This window comes from Ammodytes marinus (genome assembly GCF_949987685.1).
Source record: "Ammodytes marinus genome assembly, chromosome: 22".
NCBI lineage: Eukaryota > Metazoa > Chordata > Actinopteri > Uranoscopiformes > Ammodytidae > Ammodytes > Ammodytes marinus.
This window is the reverse complement of record NC_137226.1, coordinates 10,268,932-10,293,438: the sequence shown is the minus strand read 5'-3', so window position 1 is coordinate 10,293,438 and position 24,507 is coordinate 10,268,932. Positions and strand designations below refer to the sequence as shown.

Sequence of the window (24,507 nt, the reverse complement as noted above, 5' to 3'; positions counted from 1 at the left end):
TACCTCTTACCGCGTCTCCCACTCTTGCACTATTGTCTTCAGGTTGTCTGCTTGTCTTTGTGCTGTATGAGTCCTTCACTTTGTCTGTCTGAAGCTTTGTATCCTATCCATTACCTGTGCACTACCACTCATCACTCCTTTTTACAACCTTTTGACATATTCTGTCCTATCTTAACCACATTAATTTGTTTCAAGTTGGATAGAGAATATATGTCCCTTTTTTTCTTGGTATCTTCTTAATTATGCTCCTTAAAAAAAAAATCTCCATTTCATATGGGCCTTTGCTGTGGTTCTTTCTCTCATTCTTAAATCCATTATATCTCATTGTCGCAGCAGCATTCAATGCCTCACCTGTATACTGGAGGAACAGGAACAGGAGGAGCAGGAGCAGGAGGGAACATCCCCCTCCCAACTCTCCCATCTCTCCCAGACCCTACTACAGTATTCTTTCCATCCATCCCCGAGCGCCCCATTTCCTTCTCGCCTCCCCCCACCGGGCCTCCTAAGGCTTACAACACCCAGAGGCGCAAGAGCACGTCCATTCTGGAGGCACATACCCGCCACTTCCAGCCTGCCTACCCTCGCTACGGGAGCAGCCTGCATCCCTTTTCTGGGATGGAGGGTGGTGACACCCCCTCTTATTTCATGGTTAATCCCGGTTTTGCAGCAGCCGCTCAAAGACTTGGCGTCGGGGAGCCGCTACATCTACCGGGACAGTCCGACCCGAGTATGTACGGCTATAAAGACATGAGAGCAGAGCATGAGGAAGCAGTGAGGAGATTAAGTCTGAATCAAGCCGCCTTATTGGACCATTACGAAGCCATGGCATACGCCGGATACCCAATGACTGCACACCAGCTCGGCCACTTGAGTTTCCATCAGCAGAGGCAAGCAGCAGCAGCCGCAGCAGCTGCTAGCTTGGGTTATGAACCCGTCCCTCCACCTCAACCAGGGTTCTTGCATCAACACATCATGCAAAGAATGAGTGCACACAGCCCGGTTCCTTCACCATTGCCACCTATGAGTGCGTCCGCTGGTGGCTCAGTTTCTTCATCATCATCTGACGCATGCTATCCTCAACCGCAACATTCGTCCCCTTCCCCTTACTGTATTTCTGCACCTCCAGTAATGTCTGAAGGCCAACCACCCGCTGGAAGTGTGTTTGAGTTCCATATGGCTGCGGCCGCTGCTGCTGCTGCGGCCGGAGACCCAAACCTCCTGGCCTCCAGACTTTACCGGGCACGAAGGAGCTCCATGGACCTCCCGCTAGATGACAACACTGGAGGAACCGGATCAGGTGGTTCAGGGACATACAGCCGGCTCCAGCCGGTTACTGAAGAGCTGTACGCCTACGTCAGTCCCGAGCTCCCCATACCTCCGGGAAGTCTTCTTCTCCACCACCACCACCAAGGTTTAACCACTAAAGACCAAAGCCCAGATCCTTTCAGTGACTCTTTGCCGTCTTCTGACGCCGGGGAATTCCAGTCACCCCCACCCCCTCCTCTCCTCCCTCCGTTTGACTCCTCGGCTGCTCAGTACATCCCTCACTCGTCCTCCGCTTTGCTCTACGATTCATCTGGAGGAGTGTTTACTGTAGATCCCCAGGGACATCCGCCCTCCATGCAGAGCTTTCTGCCACCCACTCCGTCCTCTGAGCTCCAGCATGGGGGAGTGTCCTCAGCTCAGATGGAGTCCATGATCCAGACCGCCTGGGCCCGGCATGGCGGGGTGGTACCATCCCAACCCGATATGACGTACCATGAGTCATTGCTGGCCATGCAGGCCACTAACCCTACTCTACTGGTACTGAGTTCAGACCTTCCAAACACCCCTAGACCCCTGGGTCACTTACTTGTAAATTGTTTAGCAAAAATCAAAAAACAGCTGTTGATGTATAGTAAATTCTACATTATGGAATTCTATGATCTTTTATGTTTGACTGCAAGTAGTCAACATATCATGGAGAATTTGATATACAGTATATAACCATAACCTAAGAAAAGTTCTAGAAACTTTCAAGTGGATAAGTAGTAGACCATTTTGTAATCCATCACGAAAGGTGAATCTTTCCATGAAAAATTAACTTATATATATTAGTAGTTGACCCAGAGGTCTTTTATACCGATCCCTGTTTTTTTGCCCTATCGACCCTAAGACCCCCAGCTGATGCTACCATGTCATCATGTGCTGTAGTCTTCGGTTGGGATTCCAATCCCCTCCGGTCATATGAACACTACAGAGAGAGTCTCACGGTCTGCCTTCAAAATGAGTTACATTAATAATTTCCTTACAATTTATGCTTAGAGGAGAAGAATTTGTAGAAAAGTGTTGGTCAAAAGCATAACTTTAAGCAAAGTCACTATAATGATTTATAGATGGGGGTCTTCACCCAAGTTATAGTGATCTTAAGAGCAACTTTTCTGAAGGTTGTCTTTGAGACAAACTCTGGAGTAAAAGCTTTATAAGCAAACAGTCTAAACCCCCCCACCCCTTTCTGTATTAATGTTGTGTATTTGATTTATTTTTTTATTTCTGTCATTATCAGTAAGTAAAATTTTGTCTGTATGTTCATATATGAATGTATATGAGAAATGTGTGTTTGTGGGGGTATACTGTTTGCACGGTATACTTGGATAACTCGTACAAATCCAAAGTCCATTCGGTCCTACAGCATTGACTACCTTGAATGGTGAGCAGTGAAAATGGTAAACACTATATAATATACACAGTCTAGTTACATTTTAGACACCTGCACATTTTATCGTTTGTTATCAATCTAAGAAAATCATTGAATTATGATAAAGCTGTGAGACTTTGTTGATTTGTATGGACAAACGCACAGAAACATACAACAAAACCAAGGGGGCTTAGACAAACCCAGCAATGTAACCATGCAGATTGACATTTAATTTGTACATTTATGATTCTCTTTGTTGTTTTGTGTTGTAATTGCTAAAGATATTGGCTTCAAGTCAGTTCTTTATTCCCGCATATTTGTTTTGTCATTTTCTGCCCAGACTGTTAATCAACGTCCTATACAAGGTTCAAAGGTCTCAGTCGAAATTCATTAAACCCTTAGAATGCTGATATTACCAGTGTCACCTTTTTTTCTTTACTTCATTGTTTACTTTGAACCACTACCGATCTCACTTTCTTCTCATTTCTTCAATCTTTGTTATCTTTCATTTCCTCTGTTTTTCTATCTTTTTTATGAATTTTATTTATCAGATATCTGTGCTGTGAAATTCTTTATTTTGTTTCCGTGACTGCCTGTGATGTTAGAAAGAACAAGGTAGGTTGCAGTGCGTCTGGTGTAACATTACTTGTTCAAGCTCCCACCACACTTTGTGAGGGTTGGGCTTCATGACAAGTAGAAAGTTGCAAACAGCCTTCTAAGGGTTCAGCCAATACAACCATCACAATTGTCTATTTTGCTATTGTACCGCCGTATTTAAGATTATTTCATAGGGTTCAGGAAGGAAAGATACAACCTTGTTTGGCTTGAAACTATGAAGGAACCTCCATTGAAAACAAATCAAATCATCATTTCAAACCTATCAGGCTTTTCTTAAAGCCTTTCTTTAAGGCCATACTCATGCCTTGCAAACCAAATATGATACCTTAGTCTTGCTTGCGAAAACGGCGGTAAGTTGCTTAAATTCTACAAATTTAAGTTGAATAATTCATTTTGGTGTTTTGTGTCAGCATTCCAGCTTTTTATTTTGTGCTTTGTGGACTTATTATTACTACCAATCACTTAGGATCTGACCTGCATGTAAAATAAACCCTGTACTTACACCCCTGCCTAACCCCAGTACTGTGTACACGCTTCAATACAAGCTGTGCATACACTGTGTGCACAATTATTAGGCAAGTTGTATTTTTGAGGATTCATTTTATTATTGAACAACTACAGTGCTCTTGGTCAATCCAAAATGTTAATGAACCTAAACCTTAATGTTTACGAAAGTAAAAGTGAGGTTTTGTCTTTCTTACAAGAATATATATATGTTTTGCTATTATTAGGCAACTATTAGTATGCAGAATTATTATGCAACTAAATAAAAAAACTAAAATGTTCCCATCTCTCTTGTTTATTTTCATCTGTTAAAGTGAGAATAATAAAACAACTCAAAATGTACAAATAAAAATATCCGACATGTCAAAAAAATAAAATCAGTGACCAATATAGCCACCCTTCTTTTCAATAACTGTCACAAGCCTTCCATTCATGGAGTCTGTCAGTTTCTTGATCTGTTGACGATCAACTTTTTGTGCAGCAGCAACCACAGCCTCCCAGACACTGTTCCGAGAGGTGTACTGATTTCCTTCACTGTAAATATCCCGTTTAAGCAGGGCCCACAGGTTCTCAATAGGGTTTAAGTCAGGTGAGGAAGGGGGTCATGTCATTATTTTTTCATCCTTAAGGCCTTTACTGGCTAGCCATGCAATTGAGTACTTTGATGCATGTGATGGAGCATTGTCCTGCATAAAAATCATGGTCTTCTTGAAAGATGCAGACTTTTTCTTGTACCACTGCTTGAAGAAAGTATCGTCTAGAAACTGGCAGTAGGTGTGGGAGTTGATTTTGAGGCCATCTTCAACCCGAAATGGTCCAACTAGCTCATCTTTAATAATACCAGCCCATACCAGTTGGAACCCAAAACGTTGGATTCTTCTCAAAATCTTTGGCAGTTAATTCGCGTCTTTTTTTCTCAATACGTTTCTTGTGACCTTGTTGGCTATTTGCAACAAAACGTTTGATGGTTATGTGGTCACGCCCCAATATCTTAGCAATTTCAAGAGTGCTGCATCCCTCTGAAATACTTGTTACAATGTTTGACTTTTCAGAGTCCGTTAAATCTCTTTTTTGGCCCATTTTGCCTGAGAAAGAGAAACTGCCTAATAATTATGCATACCTTGATATAGAGTGTAGATCTCCTTAGGCCACACCTTAACTCATTACACAAATACACATCACCTGGTATGCTTAAATCCAATAAGCACTTAGGTTTATACAGCTTGAAGTTGGGAAATATGCATAAAAATTATGATATGGCCAAAATACTCACTTGCCTAATAATTGTGCACACAGTGTATGCATACTGTAGTTATTGGTGTGCATATATATGTCGATCCATGTGCATATATGGGCATGGATGCATACACAAGAAGCAAATCTAGGTTTAAAATTAAAATAAATATCACTGAAGAACAGTAGACTTACCTTGTGTTTGCACCCATGTACAGTTTCTGGTCCATAAGCTGCCAACATGTTCTGATTTTATATATTGTTTTTCTCTCTCCTTGTTGTCATTCTCTTGACTTCTCATTCCTCTCCATCCTTTTTTTATATCCTGCAACATGGCATCTCTTCCTCTCTGTCCATCTGTCTTTCTGTCTGTCTTTTCTATAAATCTGCAACAGATTCAGACTCCCACCCCTCAGCCTGCTCCAGGAGCCCCACTGGTCCCTGCTACCACCCAGCCACCTCCTCAAGGAATCTCCCAACAGGTAAGACACTTGACAAACCTAAGAATGGAAGTCACTCAATATAGTTTAAGAAATAACTCTGCCTTTTCATTGTGCTTATAAATAGCAATAACTTATAGGCCGGCTTTCCCTTTGGCAGTGCTAACCTTGAAGCTAAGGCAACAACTTCAAAGAGCTGGCACTTTGCCTGTAGTAACAGTCCTCTGAAAAGATTGTGTTTTTACCCTCAGCTCAACTGCTGTGAACTGGTTTCAGTCCTAAACTGATGTGATTGAGCATGAAATTGGATGTTAATCAGAGATCAAGTGTTTGTTTCAGAAATAATTGGAATGTATAAAGTTCTTGTATGAACCTCCATAACAACCATTCAACCATAAACACTTGCGGTGTCTACATAAGAGTCAGATTTGAAGCCATGACATTTATTTTACATTTTATAAAAATAAACATTTTTACGAACTCATTTTGCATATCACATGGTTAATTTCACGATTTTTTCTAGGGGTTGTTGTTATATTGGTTACCAACCACCCCGGAAATTATCTATAAAAGGGGATAATTTTTTACTTTATTAGATACATTTGATTTTCCCAGCTGGCAATCTCCAAATTACTTTTTTTTTTTACCAAATTTGAGTTTATCCAGGTTATTTAAAGCCGGACATGACTGGGAGCTCCACTCGATACAACAAATTATGTTTATTAGTGGGATTTTATATATTTATTAATTTACTCTCTTCTTTCCTCTCCCACTACTCTCTCTCTCTATTTCTCCAGGTGATCTTGTCCAGTACATCACTTCAGAGCCCCACACATTCTCTGACGCAGGCATCTGCACAGGTACATAAAGTAACACCACTATTTTGATGTAAAATACGTTACACAATACTTCTTCATAAACACATTTTACAATGGACACACAAGCTGGCACTGGTTAGGCTTTAAGTCAAGTTCATATACCTGTCTGCAGTGCATCCATCTTTACCAAAACATACAATTTAAATCTTGATTCACATGTTGTTGCATGTTTTGCACAAATTGTTTCTCAGTGTCTTCGTGTGCTCAGTTTTTTTCTTTCCATTCTCTGTCCCACATCGGCATGCTGCCTGTGTTCATCACCGGGTTTGTTTTTATGTGTTTATACATGCCTTCATACATGACTTCATTGTCTGTATGCATGTATGTGTGTGTGGTGATATGTTTGTTTTTTTGCACACAAAAAAATGGATGGGTGTTTTGCGTTTAGTTTTGTGACCTCAGTCCATCTCCCTCTATAGAACATCTTTATCTTCTTTACCAAGCTGCTCAGCTAGTTTTGGTTCAGGTATTAGCATGTATGACAGTGTGCCTAGATGAACTGTACAGAGTGGCCCGTGTGTGACTTTCCTATTGTATAAGTGTGTACTTTGGTAGATAATTGTGTATCCATGTGATTCGGTTGTTAAATCTGTTCCTGAACCTGTGAAGTCGTACCGTACATTGTCTTAAGTTGTTTGTGGTTGCATGATCATAGAGTTATGTACATTTAAAAAAATCATCGTATGACATTGTTTTTGACTAATATGAGACTTTGTCATCATCGGGCCGGATCAGTATTCCACTTGTTTTGCTCGGAGAGTTGTTTTTTTGAAGCCCTCCGGTGACAAACCTGTCAGTAACGGGTCAGTGAACTATGGGTGGTCTCTTTCCCCTGCTGTTTGTATTTGATCATGATTTATCTTAGATAGTGTTAACGAATATTGTTTGAACTAACAGTGAAACTAAAGACCAGCTTTAGCTCACTGTCCCATTACCAAGGCAATTGGCCGTCAGTCTTATCTGTGCTCATCACATCTGATCACGTGTTGGGGTTCATCTACCGCCGCATCCTCCCTGTGACGTTGCTGCTCTTTCCTTTTTTCTCACCAGTCCTCTGCCTTATCCTTCTCCTTTCTTCCCTTCTTTTTTCCTACCTGCTTTCTCCTCTTCTTCCCACTTCTGGCCTCTTCCTCCTTCTTCTCAGCCCGCTGTAACTCCGCCCATGTCTGTTTCCTTGGTGACCCTGCCTTCCCAGTCTCCGCCCCTCCCTGTTACCATGCCGACAGCAGTCATGGCTTGCCCCACCTCTCCTCAGCCACATTCTGTTGGTTTGGTGCCTACTATTATTCCCCCGCCTCCTCTTACTGTGCCCACGCCTGCTCCTCAGCCATTGGTTACTGTGGTGCCAATCATCAGTGTAGTCCCCGCCCCGCCCAACACTCCCATGGAAACCCTTCCCCAGGTACTGGACAGTCCAATGCGCCAAGTGGATGTCTTGTTGTCCCTATTCACTGTGCTCATATTGGTTAAATGCTGTGTGCTGTTGTTGTTGGTAATAATTTTTCTATAGGCTTTGATTATGATTGATTATGATTTTTAACATTGTTTTTGAGGACTTAATAGGTTAGTATCCATATTTGCAGCCCTGTGTTTAACAGTTGGAAAAGTTTCCTGGGTTGTTTGTGTGATGTCACCAATACATCTGGAAACGCTACAAGAGACAGTTATGATTGGTCTACAAATATATTAAATTAATTAGTGCATGAGCCGCACCTAATGAATACAATCCAGGTTATATTTTTTCTTTTGGGGCTCTACTTTCTTTCCTCCTTTTTGTTCCGTGCTTTAGTTTTAGGTGTTGTTCACCTCAGTGCTGATTATTTCTGTCCTAGGCCTGTTCTATATAATTTCATTCAAATAAGTCCTCCTTGCCAAAATCATTAAGACATTTCTTGCAATGTGGTTAGTTTTCTGTCTTACCTTTGTGACACTATGCGTATATTTAGTGCCCTTCTGCTGTATTATCTTAACCCAATACTCCTGTGGTATTGGTAGCTCAAATCGTGTGTGTGTGTGTGTGTGTGTGTGTGTGTGTGTGTGTGTGTGTGTGTGTGTGTGTGTGTGTGTGTGTGTGTGTGTGTGTGTGTGTGTGTGTGTGTGTGTGTGTGTGTGTTCAGTCTGCATCTCAGTCTTCAGAGCTGTCCCAGTCCCAACTCCAGCCACCTCAAGTCCTCTCATCAATAGAGAGGTAATGAATAAACTAAGTAAAATAGACCCGCACACAATGTACAATCACTAAACTAATGCCACACTCCTCACGTCTAATCTTCCAATCCTTCAGTGCCTACCTACTTTTTAAATATGGCCTCTCTTTCTCCTTGTACCTCAGTGGCCACTCGGAGGCTTCAGGTCTGAGTGACGGCAACGATGGAGGAGGTCGCCACGAAGGGCGCTCCACCAAGAGGCATCAGAGACGTTCAGTACGCAGTCGATCACGCAATGAGAAGCTCTCCAAGGCCAAACTCAATGTCCTCAATGTAATAGCACATCATACAAACCTGATGTAGTCTTAATGAAACAATACATCTTCTCTTGTACTGTGCCACTGTTGGTATTATTGGTTGTCAAAGAGTTATGAGTTGCAATAACAGCAAGAAGAAAAATCTGATATATTAAACAGCTGTGTTTACATTCTGACTCATCGTTTCTAATTGTTTTTTCTCTTTCTGTGTGTGTGTGTGTGTGCGTGTGCGTGTGTGTGTGTGTAGATCTCCAACCGAGGAGACAGGGTAGCAGAGTGTCAGCTGGAGACCCACAACAGGAAGATGGTGACCTTCAGGTTTGACCTGGATGGAGACAACCCCGAGGAGATCGCCCAAATCATGGTACAAACACCCTCACTTGTTTCATTCATTTGCCCTCCAGCCATATTCAAACTACTGTATGATACTCAATTGCACACACATTTTACATTAGACATTTTTTTTTCAACTGTGTGCCCAGGTCCAGAGCGAGTTCATTCTGGAGAGTGAGAGGGAGTCGTTCATTGAGCAGGTCAGAGAGGTGATAGAGAACGCTGACGAGAAAGGAGAAAAGAGCCAGGTAAATTTAACAGTCTTTTTTTTAAATTCTCTCTTTTTGTATTTGTTATAGGGTTCTTTGGAGACTTCCTGGTGCATTGATTTAGTTGCTGGTCTTTTTATATGCACACACACACACATTACATAAAGGCAACACAATGCAATTTCAAACATCATTGTCTTGTTGCTCTACAGATGACAGGTGATATGGAGCAGCAGATTCCTACCATATCTCTACCCATGCCAGGTAAAAAACAACAACATAGAAAGCCTTAGAATAGTATCAGCTCTCAGGCACCAGTTTTAGTGCCCATGGTCCCCATAACACCTGGCTTTAAGTGTACATAATGCATGGCAATCAATGGCAGTATTCATATCCTACACAAAGATCTCCCATAGTGTGTCTGAAATGTTTCGATTTTGCATTCACAGAGCTTCCTGTTTTTGCATGTTATTCTATCAGATAATAACAAATTGACTGTACATTGACATTCATCTCTTCCCAGACATCACTCCCAGTGCCACAGCACAAGTTGTCCACTCAGCAGGTCGACGGTTCATCGTCAGCCCCGTACCTGAAGCCAGACTGAAGGAGCAAATGCTTCCCATCTGTCCTTCTCTCTCTGCAACTCCTATTGAAACAGGTAAGGATTTGTGTGTGATTGTACTGTTTGTATGACCTTTTAAAAGTCAGCAAAGAGTTGTTTACTTACCAAATAGGTATGGTACAACCTGTCCACAAATGTTCCTTGGACCGTTCAAATGTTATCATACTTGTGGCCAAAAACAAAAAAAAAAAAGTAAGAAACAGCTTGGGAAGGAAAAAAATCCGATTTCAATTTCCAAACACACACACACAAATTCACACTAAATGACAGTGTACTGTGCCACACACCTATCAGATTACGCTGTAAAGCTTTTAGAGGGAATTGCTCAATGTCCTCCTGTCCAAATGCAATAACAACCCGGCATTCATTTAATTTGATACCAGAGGATCTTCTGGTGGAGCATTTGAATATAAATAGCTGGATATGTCTTCATTTATGTACATGTATCTAACTGTACACATTTTTGCACAACATAATGTTCAAACATAATAGCTAACAATAAAAGAGGAACTGAAGGAGAAGTGCAAAAACTTCTATTTCTTCTTAGTCCTTAATCATTTTCTGGATATTGCAACCCTTTGCTGTATTTTGTTACTGGTTTCACACCCCTTTTTGAGACATAAGGAGACTATAGGGGAAACAAATCCAATCTGGATCACTAGACTGAATGTCGCCAGACTCATACAGTAAGTGGATAACTGGATAACTGGATAACTGTCCTCCTCTCTCAACATCTAACCTTGACACATGCTGAAACCTACATTTGCTGGGTGGAGATGCAAACTTAGGCATCACTTAAACCATCACAAGACAGCCTTCTTTGTATCCCAAAAATGGCCTTCTGAAGGAGTATTGCACCACTTTGGCATTGCACTCCTACAATATTGTTGGACCCAACTTGAAGCATTTCTCAAGACCTGTAATCAGACTCTGATGTGTAGAATCAGTGGAGTTCCCCTTTAACTAAACTAAGTCACCTACTGTAACCTTATTGGACATATGACCTGTCCTATGTGGATAAATAATACCCAATCGTGTCTTTCTTTTGTTCCAGTTTCAGCTCCAGCTCCGTCTCAGACTGTGGGCCAAGGTTTGGCTTTGTCCCAGTCTGCTGGAGTCATCAGTTTACAGCAAGCCTTCTCTGAGCTCAGACAGAATCACCCCAATCAGTTTGATGCGGGTCCCAGCACCGCTCCGGCTTCTATCCACTCCACCCACCATCCCCTACTACAACCTGCTGCTGTATCCCCTGTCCCTTTGCAGACTGGCACGGTCGCTCCCACTGTAGACCCTATGGCTGGACTGGTCCCTTCTAATTTAAACCAGGCACAGGAGCATATGTTGGAGGCCTCTCTCTCTCCCCCGTCCTCCTCTTCCAACCCGACTTCTGTACCCGCTGTCTCCTCTTCCTCCCCTCCTTCTACTGTGGCCAACCAGTCCATCCTTCAGTCAACGGTTCTTTCTCAGCCCGTGTTACAGGCAGTGTCCCAACCCCAAACCCAAACCCAAACCCAAGGCCAAGCACAAATTCAGCCCCAGGCATTCACCCACCCTCAGCCGGCTCAAACCGTTTCTGCCGCTATTGCTACTTCAGTACCTTCCACCTTACCACCTGTGGCCAGTATCCCAAGCGTTCCCCCAACAATGCTCCCCTCCCCTCCTCCACCCATCCAAACCGCTCCCCTCCTGACCTCCCCTCCCTCCTCCTCCACTCTTATAGCCAGTGATGGATCCTCAGATCACATGTCCATCTCCCCTATCTCCTCCACTACTCCTTCCCTTTCTTCTGTTGTGGTCCCTACCAGCGCCATCCCCGGCCCCCTGTTGGCTCCTCCTCCCCCGGGTGCAGCCTCCCACCTCACCCCTCCTCCCTCCGCCCCTTCCTCCTCCTCCTCCGTGGGGCTTCAGTCGGTGGCCTCCAATGTGCCCGTAGTCCAACCCACCCTGGTCCACTCCCAGCCACAGACGGCAGCGCTGCCCGGCCAGACGCACACACACTGTGGAGAATGTGACGCGAGGTGAGAGGTGGTCGATATTAGTCTTTACTTATTAGGACCTGTATAGTAACGAAAAACTGTAAAAGCCCCTGTAAACAAAATAATTTTAACTGTGTAATGTGCAGAGTTTGTTAGATGACAGTAAGCATCTGAAAGGAGTTGGGCATATGTATCAATCAAAAAGATATTGTCATTAAAGTAAGATAAACTATACAGAAATTCAGGTTAGATGAGGCGGGCCATGCTGTGGTTCTTATTACACAATAAGTATTTTGAACCAATCACGGCAGTTCTCCGCCCGAACGTTTCATAAAAATCAATGACTTGCCACAGAGTCTGTTTGATATGGCCACACCCACATTCCTGTTGAACTGTATAAACAGTAAAATAGCTGTTTTAACTGAGTTAAATAATATTTATAAAAGCTTATTGAGACTCCCAACTTTGATAGCATATATACATTTGTACTGCATTAGACCAGGTTTCAGAGACTGGAATGGTTCGATTGCTGAGTTTCAGGTGCTTCTGTAAATCTACCACTTATTGAGCCTTAAATAGAGATGAGAAATATTTCTTACTCACTATCCACTGATATTTTTCCCAGGTGTGAGGGATTCACCGAGTCCCAAGGCAAACCGGACGACATCCAAGTTCTGGAAAAGAAGCTGCGGTCTCTCTTCATGGACCTTGGAGGGGGGGCCGCCCAGGGGGACATGTTGGCTGCTGACCCTGCCTCTGGAGGCTCTGTGCCAGGCACCTCATCTCCATTAGGCCCTGGTGCTAGTTCCAGCCCGGTCGTCACCACACCTGGAGCCATTCTTCCAACCAATCCGCCTCAGCCCCCCTGCACTCTAGCCCTGGGGACACCTGTTCCCACACAGGGCCCCGGAACACCTATCTCCACCCCTGCACAGATAGGTACGCACCTAGATGATTTTCTCTGCATACGTGCTACTGTCACTGTTAGTTGAGCTGTGTTTTTAAACTATGTTTCTCATTCACTTTATTATTTCAGCTTCTACAGTCATCCCTGCTTCATCCTTTGGCCAGACCACTCCATCCAAAACTCCCTTATCCAGGGCAACGGTAAGTGATCCAGTTTAGCTGTACTAACCAATAATACAGTAGTTTTTTTTAAATCTAGTTAAATCACTTGTAGTTATATTAATATTAATTTAATAAAGTAGTCCGCAAGCAGAGGGGTGTTTGTAGAAAGTAGAGAATCACAGATAATGTAATTTCTTTGAAACTATGGGTGCTTCAAGGTGTTTATTCTCACTCCAGTTTTCTAAACTCATCTGGCATGGACATTTTTTCTTTTAACGATCTCCACAATGACCGCAATTCTTATAACACCCTCTTCAAATCTTTCTCTCTCTCATTTCTACCTCTCTGTCTTCTCATCACCTCTCTTTCTCTGGGACTAGGCCACTTCTCCTCCTTCAGAACTCCTGCCACCTTTACCTGGACCTTGTGTAATACAGGTGTTTGTTTTGTTTTTTCCCCCCCAACATGTTCAGAGCTCTTTTTCAAATGCAATGTTACACTGAATTGATTCTGAGTCTTTAATGCTTATACACGCAGCTCCATGTTGTATCTGTTGTGTGTCAATTGGGCTTCTGCTGTGGAAACTCAGAATAAATGAGAATAGAGCTCAATAAGGGGCATAGAAGCCATAGAATGTGACAAATGGATGCATTAAACAACAAAGAAATGCCTTTACTTTATGATTTCAATAAAGACTTATTATAGAGGATGGAAGAAAGTAGGAGCAAATTAAAGCTGGTTTAGAGAAAGAGTGAGAGACATAGTAACAGAATTGGACAGCGGGAGGCGGCAAGCAAACAGACAGACTGAGTACCGGATGGCTTCAGGGCAGACAAGACAATTGAATTGATTTTAATTTCCAGACTGTTTTTGTTGTGGCTGTGAATGCGGACGTCCAAAAATAGACCTTCCATCTTAACCACTGAACAGTGAAAAAATGACTTGTAGCTCTTTTATGAAAAATCTGCCCCTGCCAACTTGCCGACATTCACTCCTCGTCCCTTATGTAACTCCCTCGTGGGCCAGACTTGTCCTGTTTGATTAAGATAATCCTGCTGCAGTGAAAGCTCACAAGGGATTTGACTGTAATGAGTTATTTTTTAATTGCAGCTAAAATTCTCAGGAGAATAGAATACCTTCCATGCCCTCCACTTCGTGTGTGTGTGTGTGTGTGTGTGTGTGTGTGTGTGTGTGTGTGTGTGTGTGTGTGTGTGTGTGTGTGTGTGTGTGTGTGTGTGTGTGTGTGTGTGTGTGTGTGTGTGTGTGTGTGTGTGTGTGTGTGTGTGTGTGTGTGTGTGTGTGTGTGTGTGTGTGTGTGTGTGTGTGTGTGTGTGTGTGTGTGTGTGATAGCACAGGAGAGGGGTGGGATTTAGTGGAATTTGGAAAGATAATGCCTTTTGACATTTGACTTTGGAGTTTTACAAAAGTAATACAATGCTAATTTCAGAATGTTTGCTCCAGTTTTGATTAAGCAGAAATGATACAACTTATTTTCTCAAAAGATAGGGAACTAATAAGTCATTGCTTGTTCAGTCCCAGAAGATTGGATCATTATTATGCAGAAATGATTCTCAAGGCTATTTCCTGTTTTGATGTATGTCCTGATATTGCAAGTGTAACTTGTATTTAAAGCATGAAACTAAATTATTTTATTTCCAACATGCTTGGAATCATTCGTTTGGACAACAACAATTTGTAAAACAATAAAATAATATCTGCATAGTGTCAGTGAAAAATAATATTTAACTATGGTCCTGTCCTTGTAGCCGTACATGTATGCTTTTGGCTAATCTGTGTTTGTATTGCTTATCAACTTCAGTGTGTCTGTGTGTGTGTGTTCATGTTTTTTTTTGTGTTTTAATTAAACAAGTAATTGTAATTAAAAGTCTGTCTTTTTCCTCCAGTCCCAGCAGCCTCTGGAGGACCTGGATGCTCAGTTGAGGAGAGCACTGAGCCCAGAGACTGTTCCTGTCACACAGGTGAACACACACACACACGTTAACATATACTGACAATGTTCTAATTCAAAGGCATTACTCAATACTAACCTATTCATCGTCTCTGTCCATGATAACTGCAGAGCTCTCACAGTGGCATACCTTCAGCGGGACAAACAAGTATGTGTAAATTAAAGAATATATCGGTCTATTTTTTTTTTTACTTTTCCATCATTGTTTAATTCATTGTTGGAACATTTGTGACATCCTGTCTTTCAGTTCCCTTCTCTCTGGATGATGAAGCTTTTTCAGCCTCTGGTGCAATTAAACTGGGAAGGTTTCAGGTAAGATTTACAGACCACACATAAATACACGATGCATTTTTTTTACCGTTGAAGGGTAATAAATAATAAGAAATGTAGTTTGGAATCCAATATTTTTATTTCAGATTGTGAACACGGTACTGTCTCTATGTAGGCCTATATTTTAAATACTTCAAACTAACAAAACATTTATTAAATACTGTATCATGACAGTTCAAGCAGTGTAAAACTTTCAGGAAAAGTCTGTGAACCTTAAAATGAAGGGAGAATAGCTTTAATTCCATATTTTGCAACTTTGCAAAGTTTCAATTTGCATGCTTCCTTAAGATTGGTATATTTTAGGCTGCTTGCTAAAAACAAGCTTTCCTACCCCGTGAAGCCGCTCTGTATATTTTTTGGAGGGGGAAAACCTGTTTTAACTAACAGTGTAATTAACAGTTTGTGAGAGAAAATCTTGGTAATCCTACACACCTGTTCTCTTGTCACTGATTAGGTCTCGTTGGCCTCTGAAGAGCCTGCTGTCATAAGGCCGGCCTGCACTGAATCTTCCTCCACCTCCTCCTCTTCCTCCTCCTCGTCCTCCTCCAGTCTGTCCAGCCCAGAGAACACACTGCACAAGAGCTCCTCTTCTGCTCTGAGAGCGGGAGGGGGAGGAGACGTGGTGGACGGACTGCTGCAAAGGACTCTGGGAGTTTCCCACCAGCCCTCACCTTTCACTTCCCCCTGCCCCTCTCCTAAGCCCACCACTACCATAGGACGCTTCCAGGTATTTCCTGTTTCATTATGCCTCCAGTCCTCGCAAGCAATAGCTGAAGGCATTATGGTTTTTTTTAGGTTGTCCATCCGCGCCATTCTTGTGAGCGCCTTTTTGAGGGATTTTCTTTAAAGTTTACACAAATGTCGACTCTGACTTGAGGATGAAACGATTCCATTTTAGAGGTCAAAGGTCACTGTGACCTCAAATCCTGTGAGCACAACATTTTAAAGATAGATTGTTGTCAAATTTAGCACAAACTGACAATTGTACTCAAGGAAGAACTGATTTGATTTTGGAGGTCAAAGGTTTCTGCGACCTTACATATTATAGCTTCTTAGGAGCTTTAAAGCGTCGCCTACCTCCACTGTTCTTTCCCCATCACACACCAGTCCAGACGGTAGTTCTAGGTGATCATGTAGTGAAAAGAGTCAGGGGATTATTTGCTACACAAACTATAAAAAAAACTAATGCTTCCCTCCTTTGTCTATTCATTCATTATTTAATATGTGATTTCAGGTTACCACCAACCCAGAGGCTCGTGTTGGTAGATTCTCAGTCAGTCTTGCCCAGGAGCAGACTCCTCCGCCCGCTGCACACACTGCCAACGGCCCCAGTGAGACGGTGCAGATCTTGAGTCCAGACTCGGGTCATAAAGCCTCGCTGCCCAGTCTAAACAACAACTCCTTCAACAACTCCTACGTCAGCAGCGACAACGACTCCGAATTCGAGGACGAGGACTTCAAACGGGAAGTCAGCCACCTCAGAGAAAAGCAAGTTATCCCTTCCTCTCTTCTCACAAATCTCTTGTTCTCTTATCAATGCTCCCTTCTTTCAATTCTCCATCATCTCTTCTTTATTATGGTGAGCTGCTCTAAAAAGAAAAAACAATATTATTTCTTGTCATATTTTTTTTTATGCCCCAAAAACCCCTCAAGAATGAGGTTACCCACCCACTACATGACCTCTTTCTCTAGCTCTTATCTCTTTTCCTTAACTTTGTGAAAACTAGGCCTCCATTTCTCTCATTGTTATTCCTCAACAATACTCATTCCCACTTTCTCCCACCAGGCACATGCATGAGATCCAAGCGCTCCACTCCCGCCAGAAGGATGAAATAGACCAGCTCTTTACCAAACTGGGAAAGGTATCCCACCTTGATTTCCCCAGTGCAGACAAATTTAAATTTCACATCACGTACAGTACATAGAGACCAAACATTCTCCCTTTGGTCTGGCTGTAGGTTCCCCCGGCGGCAGTCATCCCTCCGGTTATAGCCTTGACTGGAAGAAGGAGACGACCGACCAAAAACAAGTCCACCAAATCGTCCAGAACCAGCTCTATGCAGGGCAGCAAGAGCCCCTTACAGCCAGGTAGGCTCCCGTTTCAACTATAATTCACTTCAGCCAAAGTCCAAGGAAACGTAGTTTCTTACTTACTCCTAGTGGTAAATAGCCATGCAGTGTTTGACCTAGTGTTTGAGTCAAGATTTCGGCCCCCTCTCCAAAACAACGTGGGTTGTGAATAAAATAATAAATAAAATAAAATGTGTTTTTGGTTTATGTTGCTCACAAAGAACAAATATTGTCCCATATAATTATTGTAGTGTCATCCTCAGATTATAAAATACTTTTTCTTTTTTCCAAACAATTTGTATTGGTGAGAAGCATGAATTAACAAACACAGCGCTCGATATACAGGTCACTGTTTTTCACATAAAATACTATTTTTCTTTTATGAAAAAAATCCTAAACTAATGTTAATCTAATGATTGGTGCACATGTTAACATATGCTAAACAATCATGGTAAACATTATCTCCTAATGTCAGCATAATGGCAACAGTATCATGCAGGTTTACGTTAGCAGGTTTACGTTAGCATTTAGCTCAAGAACTGCTGTACCTGCAGAAAGAACACCCTCACAGAGCTGCTAGCATGGCTGAATTGCTGAGCGATGTGAGCAACACAAATGAACTTTCAATGACTTCGCTAAATCCTGAACAAACTGAAACCTTAAATATCAGCGCAGGTAAACCACCAGAAGAAAGTGTGAAAATGTAAATGTTTTGTATTTTGGTTGAACTGACCATGTAACCCCTTCACCTGTAAATCACCAACATATTCATGTTAATCTTGAAGTCCACTTCACTACAGGATGATCAAAAAAATGTGCCCTAACATTACACCGTCTCTGTGTTTTATCCATCCATGTGCACATATATGTGTGTGTGTTTATCTGCTTGGGGGTACACATGAATGTGGGTTTTTACGCTGGCGCAGGCTCAGAGCTTGAACTTTTCTGACTGCTTTCCCTGTCTGTCTCTCTCTCTGTGTATTGTGCGTGTGTGCTGGGTGGTGTGTCTCTGTAAATGTCTGGGGGTGACGTTTGTGTCTTAATTATCCGTTCCTCTTTGTGCGCGTCCGTGTGTGTGTGTGTGTGTGTGTTTGTGTCTGGGGGTTTCCCTGTGGTGTGTGTGTGTGTGTGTGTTTCCTTGCCCTGTCCTCTCCTGCCTATACGCCCTTTGTGCTATCTCCAGGCAGCACTTTATCAGCCCAGAGCGTGCCCACCATGTACCCGGGCCAGCTGGCTCTGTTAGCCCCGGCGGGACTAGCCGACAGCGCAATGCTCCAGCCCCTCAAACCCTCTGCCTCCAGCAACAACAACCTGTGCTCGGCCTACACCAGCGAGGCGGCGCTCTCTGTGCCCAGCCTGTGCGCTCCCACCCCAGGTAGGCCACCACGCGCTAAACAGCAACTGTGGACTCTTTTCCAGTCTGCAGCTATAGGCCCTCACAAGCCTCCCCCCTCACAGCATAAGAAATACTTTTGACACAAACAAAGAAAATGCATGCAGTTGCTGTGTCTTAACTCCACTTAAAACAAGAGACTTCTCACTTCTGTTTCTGTGTCTGTTTCAGTCTGTGTGTAAAGGCAGTGTCATGGCTAACTGACTTGTTGCATTCTTCCTTTTGTATTCCTTCACCTGTGTCTCCTTCCTTCCCTCTCTCTCATCTATACATTTTTCTGACATCCTCTCTTCTCGTCTGTCTCTCTTTCCTCCTTGTCCCTGTTTTTCTTCCGTCCTCTGTCGCTCTTCACTCTTCTCAACATCTCTAATTTTTTCTTCTTCACCTCTCTCTGCACTCATCCTTTCTCTCTTCCATCATCTCTTCCCTCCTCCTCCTCCTCCCTCCCTCTCTTCAGGCTGTGTAAAGTTCAGCTGGGGTTCGGAGCATTCGGCCTTCAAGCCTGGCGGCAGGAGGACGCGCTTTCTGAGTACGCCCTGCTTGGCTCTTTGTGTGTAACGCTTTATTTCTTTGCCCTTTCCTATTTTGTATCCGTAGTCCTCCTTTCTTTAAGTTTAGTTCTTATTTTGGTAGTCACTTCCTGTATCAGTCAAGTCACGGTCATCCTGTCTTCCAATGGGGTTTCCTTCTTTGGTAATGGAAGACCCTCTGCTTCTGACATCACCATTTCAACTTCAAAAAAGTCAACTTTCTTAAGGCATTAGCAGAAGACATGTTAACACCCAGGCCAGGCATAATCACTTGTTACTGTTAAACAATTTCACAACTGAGAGCTTTCTCACTGCATTAGTTGAGGTCTAAGTACTTTGCTTTACATGTATAGCTTAAATCAAAGCCTTTAAAATGCAAACACCCTTAATTTGTAAGTTGGATTTAAAAAATAAGTGTAGGCACAGAAGCAAAACAGAAAATCTGAGTTTACTGCAGGACACAGAAACAGCACATCGACAAATATAATCTTTATTACATCGTCACTTAATTTTTAATCTTCCTCTTCCAAATCTCTCACTATTCTTTCCTCCGCTCCTTTGACATTTCCTAGTCTTCCTTAATAGTCAAGTCAGCGCTCAATGCCAACCTTGTGCACTTTCAGTTAGTTTACAAAAATAACAGCTACATAATTAATAGAATTATTCCAGCAAAATGTTTATTTTGTCTAAATTAACATTTGCAATGTTGTTTTCATCCTAATCTGTTAGCTTTCTGAAGGCCATGTGAAGTATACCAGCCACATCACAAGTCAGCTACAACCATTTTATTAAACGTCTTCTTGTCAACCAGTGACATTAGTGACAGGAAACAGATTTTGTATTAGCCTGTTAATAGATGTCCAGCTGCAGCTTACAGTAAAGGCTCCATTTTCTCCCATTCTTTCCTACAGTATTTAAAATTGATCAGCGTAGGTGGACAGGTTGGATGGCAGTCTTCAAGAATATCAATAAAAACTATGATTTAGAATAATAGAGATGACTGATTGCTAAACAAAATGCTGACCGTAAGAAGTATCAAAAACAGGGTCTGGTATCATTAAAATCTTAAGGATTTCATCTTCATTTTATAGCCAAATATGTTTGCATAAACACTTCATGACAACAGTTAAAAGTTTCAACATCACACAATCCATGTCTAACCTAACAAGCAGACTTAGAAGGAAAGACAACTTGAGACCTGACGACTGAAGATTTCTGTCATACAATTTTTCAAAAGGAAATTTATATTTCTTTCAATTAATATTGATTACTTAATTTATGCACCGTTCTGTTCAAATACTGTGCATCAGTCTTCATTTTTTTGTTTTTTCTTATTCTTTTTTTGTGAGTACAAAATAGTTTTTCTCAAATTATTTTATGATCATAATATGTAGCGTTGGTTAAATGTTTTGTGCTTGATGAAGGGATGTTTATGAATGCCTCTGAACCCTCTGCAGCTCAAACCCTTTCTCTCCCTTCCTTACCCCTACCCCACTCCCCCACTCCCTCACCTTGATTCCCTATCACTGCACAGCCAGAAAGGGAGAGAGACAGACCTGGGTCTTATTGATCTTAAACAAGGTAGTTTAGGAAGAAAAGTGATTGACGCTTCATTTATTGAATCATTTATGGAAAATGACATCTGAAGACTAAAGTGCCATTGCTTGGTTTCACTTCAAATCTCTTTAATATTTACAAGTCTGTAAAATGCGTACTTTCTTTTGATATATAACAAAATCCTGATTTGGACCCAGTTCTGGTGCAACAGTGTGAGCTGTAGAGAGGACTCAGAGCCAGGGGTTTGGTTACCCAAAAGCATCTAAAGGACAGGCCAGACTTTGAAGCCCAAAGACTCAGTTTAGTTTACAGTCAAACACAAGTTTAATCTTCAAGAGCTTTGTTTACAAAATGTTTACCTTCCAGTCTTAACTGCTGTGTTGCTGCTATAGTTACTGTCAACCAAGTGTGCTTAAAGTCGGTGTCTGCACTGTCTCAGAAGGTGTCCTAAATACATTGGCGTCATCATAAGAAGAGCATCTGAACTATGTGGTTCGTGTGTATAATAGCAGCCTTGTGACTTGACATGTGTGGTCAGCCTTTCTCACAGTGCACGGTACAGAACAAACCTCACAGCCCTTTTAATGGATACATTTGAAAACTGCACACATCAGCACCAAACATTCACTTCTTCTAACTTCTCTCATGGGTGCGAAAGGTACTGTCCCAGTGTTCAGATGTTGTTGGGCAACTCAACCCCCACAGTGTTGTTTGTGAACTTATTATTTCAAGTTCAGATGGTCGTTGGTCGGATGCATTCTGTTTGGTTTGTCGGGTGTTTGTTTTTCTTGGGGGCGGGGTTTAACTCTGACTCTCTCCCAATCCTCCAATCGTTGTCTTTCCGGCCGCACAGGGAAGATGGTGAAAAAAGTCTGCCCCTGCAACCAGCTCTGTAGTAACTATCTCTCTTTTTGGTCCTTCCTTCCTCCCTCCATCCATCCATCCATCCATCCATCCCTTCGTCCATCCTTGCACTTGCTCTCCCACGCTTTCATCCTGCTCTCCGGTGTCCCTTAGATCTTCATTTTGATCCTCTGTCAGATTTGAAATCGGTTCAATTCGGTTATTTCAGCTACTGTGACTCAAAGGAAAGATTGCATTTTCAGTTTTGACATCTTAAAAAAAATAGGATTTCTTATAAAAGATCATACAAATGACTTAATGAAATGTCTGAATTGACAAACCATCACAGATTCAAACTGACATCGCATGCACCCGCAAACACACACACACACACACACACACACACACACACACACACACACACACACACACACACACACACACGAACAGCTGTGAGCGCCCCTCCCTTTTCCTCCTCCCTTGTCATGGCTTTGGGGGGTCTTGACTACATTGCCCAGAATTCCATGCTGCTGCAGTCAGTCATGACTCAGCGTCTCCTCATTCTTATTTTCCTCCATTTTATTTAGCATGACGTGACTGTTTTTTGTGAAGGCCAACTGTATGATTAGTTGTTACTGGCTAATCCCTGCATATTATGTCTTTTCTCATGAATATTTCCGAGCCAAGCTCATTTTTTCAGCATCCCCTTTTTGCCTTGTCTGAATTGAGGGGAATAATAAAGGAATGATACATATAAAAAAAAGACAACTGGGAATTATGAATCACGATAGTACAATAACAATAGCATGTTTAATTCATCCTTATGTTCTTTATCACTGGCCCGAGCGAAATGTCAAAAATATATTTGTGGGTAATACACATGCATATTGTCAGAGCTGTGTCTGTAATGTCTGTAATATAGAAAGGGATGGAATAAGGGCAGCTTTGGAACATGCTAAAGTAGTAGTGGTTTTATAACCTTGAAGAGCACAGCACCTACATGTAGACATCCTGGTGTATATGCTCCTCTTTTTCCACTTGTTGTGAATGTGCCCAGATGGGTTTGATGTTCAGGGTTGCTTTAAATAAGCAAACTATCCACTGTCACAGAGCTTGAGTGCCATCTAATGGTCAAAAAAAATCCAGACACAAGATTAGTTTTACATTAGACAAACGGAGATCAACAATATTTAATCTGTTTTGCTCTTAAACAGGATGTGTCATGTGCCCATGTTCTGTTTTCAAATTGTTGCTCTAGTATCATAGTTGAACTCATGTTCCCGTCTGTCATTATAATTTCCATCTTTACAACTAAACAGTATAATTCCATGTCGACATGCTGACCTTCCCTAAAACTTTCCCCAGCCTCCGTCACCATGTAACCTTCATGGACAAGACAAGAAAATGCATTCTCGTTCATTTCAGATAACACCAATCACCTTCTAGTTTGAACAATGCCTCACCCTCTTTTTTCTTCTCCCCCCCTCCTTCCTCTCCCACCTTTCACAGGGACTAACAGCACCAATGCAGTGAGTGGTTCAGGTGTTTTGGGTCAGAGCCAGAGCGGTTCTCAGAGCCTTCCCCCCAATATGTCAGCCCCCCACCAGAGGAAAGGCACCTTCACCGACGACCTCCATAAACTGGTGGACAACTGGGCCAGAGACGCCATGAACCTCTCACAGGTTTAACCACTGTTTACACACATTCAGCAGTGACTCACCAGCTCCTGTGTGTATATATATAGTTATCCAGACAAGAAAGACAGATAGAGGAAAAGGATCTCCACTCTAAATGCTAGTTTGTTAAGTGGTTGGCTACGGTAAACAAAAGCCCCGGGCCAAAACCTACTGGCACTTGGCTAATGTTGTGTTTTTCTAAACCTTTGCCACGTCCTGTATTCATTTGGCACTTTATGTGCGTTTTCATTGGCCAAAACACGAGTTTAGAAGAGAGCCTTGTAAAGTTCGGTTTATTTTCTGATCTAATAGTGTGAGCTAAACAATTCCAAAGAGTGATGACCTTACATTATTGGTTTTCCTTTATTTTAAGCTCTGGGAACATCCGGTTGTAGATAAAGTTGCACAGTGTTCCTTTTTCCAGGCTGCTTTTTAAGACATTTTAAGCATTTTGTAAGTGTTGTCTTTATTCATTGGTTCCTGAGTTTGATAAAATAACTATGATAATGTGTTTCATAATGTACAGATGAGTAAACTAAACTAAAACATTCCACTTTTTACAGGGTAAGAGGAGTGCCAAACAGCTGCAGCAGACCCCAGCACAGGGACACAGCTACGAGGTTAGTTTCAGGGCTAAACCACATCCTGGCAGGATGAGCTGTTTCATTATATGGAAAGAAACCCACAAACAATGTAGCTCTATGCTGTATGTATACAGTACCACTGGCCCCAGGTCTCAATTAGTTAGTGGTTATTTGATTAAATACAGCTTCATGTTAGAGCACCATGTGAGCACAAAATAGGCTAAAATAATAAAGGTCTTAATATTAGATCTTTAACACAGTTTCCCCTTTATGAGACAGGACTACAGGCTGACCCCCTGAGTTGAGGATGGGACAGTTGCCTACTGGTCTTAAATCCCACAAACACACACCACCGTAGCTTCAGTAAATTGTCTGAAAGGTAGTTCTTGGCAAGGGAGCGTTGCAGTCTAAAATCTCACCACTAGATGTCGCTCAACACTCCGATATAACAACTATACCTTTTAAGGAAAGTAATCTGGAGATTAATATGTGCTTTTGCTATGTGGTAAAAGTAACAACTCTTTAAAGTGTTA

The 24,507-nt window shown here is 42.2% G+C and overlaps 1 protein-coding gene across 1 annotated transcript in view; it reads left to right on the top strand.

Annotated features, from left to right (window-relative positions):
- The window catches only part of wnk1b (WNK lysine deficient protein kinase 1b), an 88,070-nt gene that overhangs the window by 58,057 nt on the left and 5,506 nt on the right, over nucleotides 1-24,507 (top strand). The window contains exons 13-37 of the mRNA XM_080051164.1: nucleotides 334-1,803; nucleotides 5,428-5,514; nucleotides 6,270-6,332; nucleotides 8,468-8,538; nucleotides 8,680-8,827; nucleotides 9,059-9,175; nucleotides 9,294-9,392; nucleotides 9,566-9,617; nucleotides 9,877-10,014; nucleotides 11,033-11,996; nucleotides 12,580-12,893; nucleotides 12,991-13,061; nucleotides 13,403-13,459; nucleotides 14,927-15,001; nucleotides 15,103-15,139; nucleotides 15,239-15,303; nucleotides 15,776-16,048; nucleotides 16,556-16,809; nucleotides 17,108-17,183; nucleotides 17,280-17,409; nucleotides 18,575-18,766; nucleotides 19,242-19,334; nucleotides 21,725-21,766; nucleotides 23,224-23,396; nucleotides 23,954-24,010. Of these exons, the coding sequence (XP_079907290.1) occupies nucleotides 334-1,803; nucleotides 5,428-5,514; nucleotides 6,270-6,332; nucleotides 8,468-8,538; nucleotides 8,680-8,827; nucleotides 9,059-9,175; nucleotides 9,294-9,392; nucleotides 9,566-9,617; nucleotides 9,877-10,014; nucleotides 11,033-11,996; nucleotides 12,580-12,893; nucleotides 12,991-13,061; nucleotides 13,403-13,459; nucleotides 14,927-15,001; nucleotides 15,103-15,139; nucleotides 15,239-15,303; nucleotides 15,776-16,048; nucleotides 16,556-16,809; nucleotides 17,108-17,183; nucleotides 17,280-17,409; nucleotides 18,575-18,766; nucleotides 19,242-19,334; nucleotides 21,725-21,766; nucleotides 23,224-23,396; nucleotides 23,954-24,010 (5,118 nt within the window). The remainder of the gene's footprint in view (nucleotides 1-333; nucleotides 1,804-5,427; nucleotides 5,515-6,269; nucleotides 6,333-8,467; nucleotides 8,539-8,679; nucleotides 8,828-9,058; nucleotides 9,176-9,293; nucleotides 9,393-9,565; nucleotides 9,618-9,876; nucleotides 10,015-11,032; nucleotides 11,997-12,579; nucleotides 12,894-12,990; nucleotides 13,062-13,402; nucleotides 13,460-14,926; nucleotides 15,002-15,102; nucleotides 15,140-15,238; nucleotides 15,304-15,775; nucleotides 16,049-16,555; nucleotides 16,810-17,107; nucleotides 17,184-17,279; nucleotides 17,410-18,574; nucleotides 18,767-19,241; nucleotides 19,335-21,724; nucleotides 21,767-23,223; nucleotides 23,397-23,953; nucleotides 24,011-24,507) is intronic.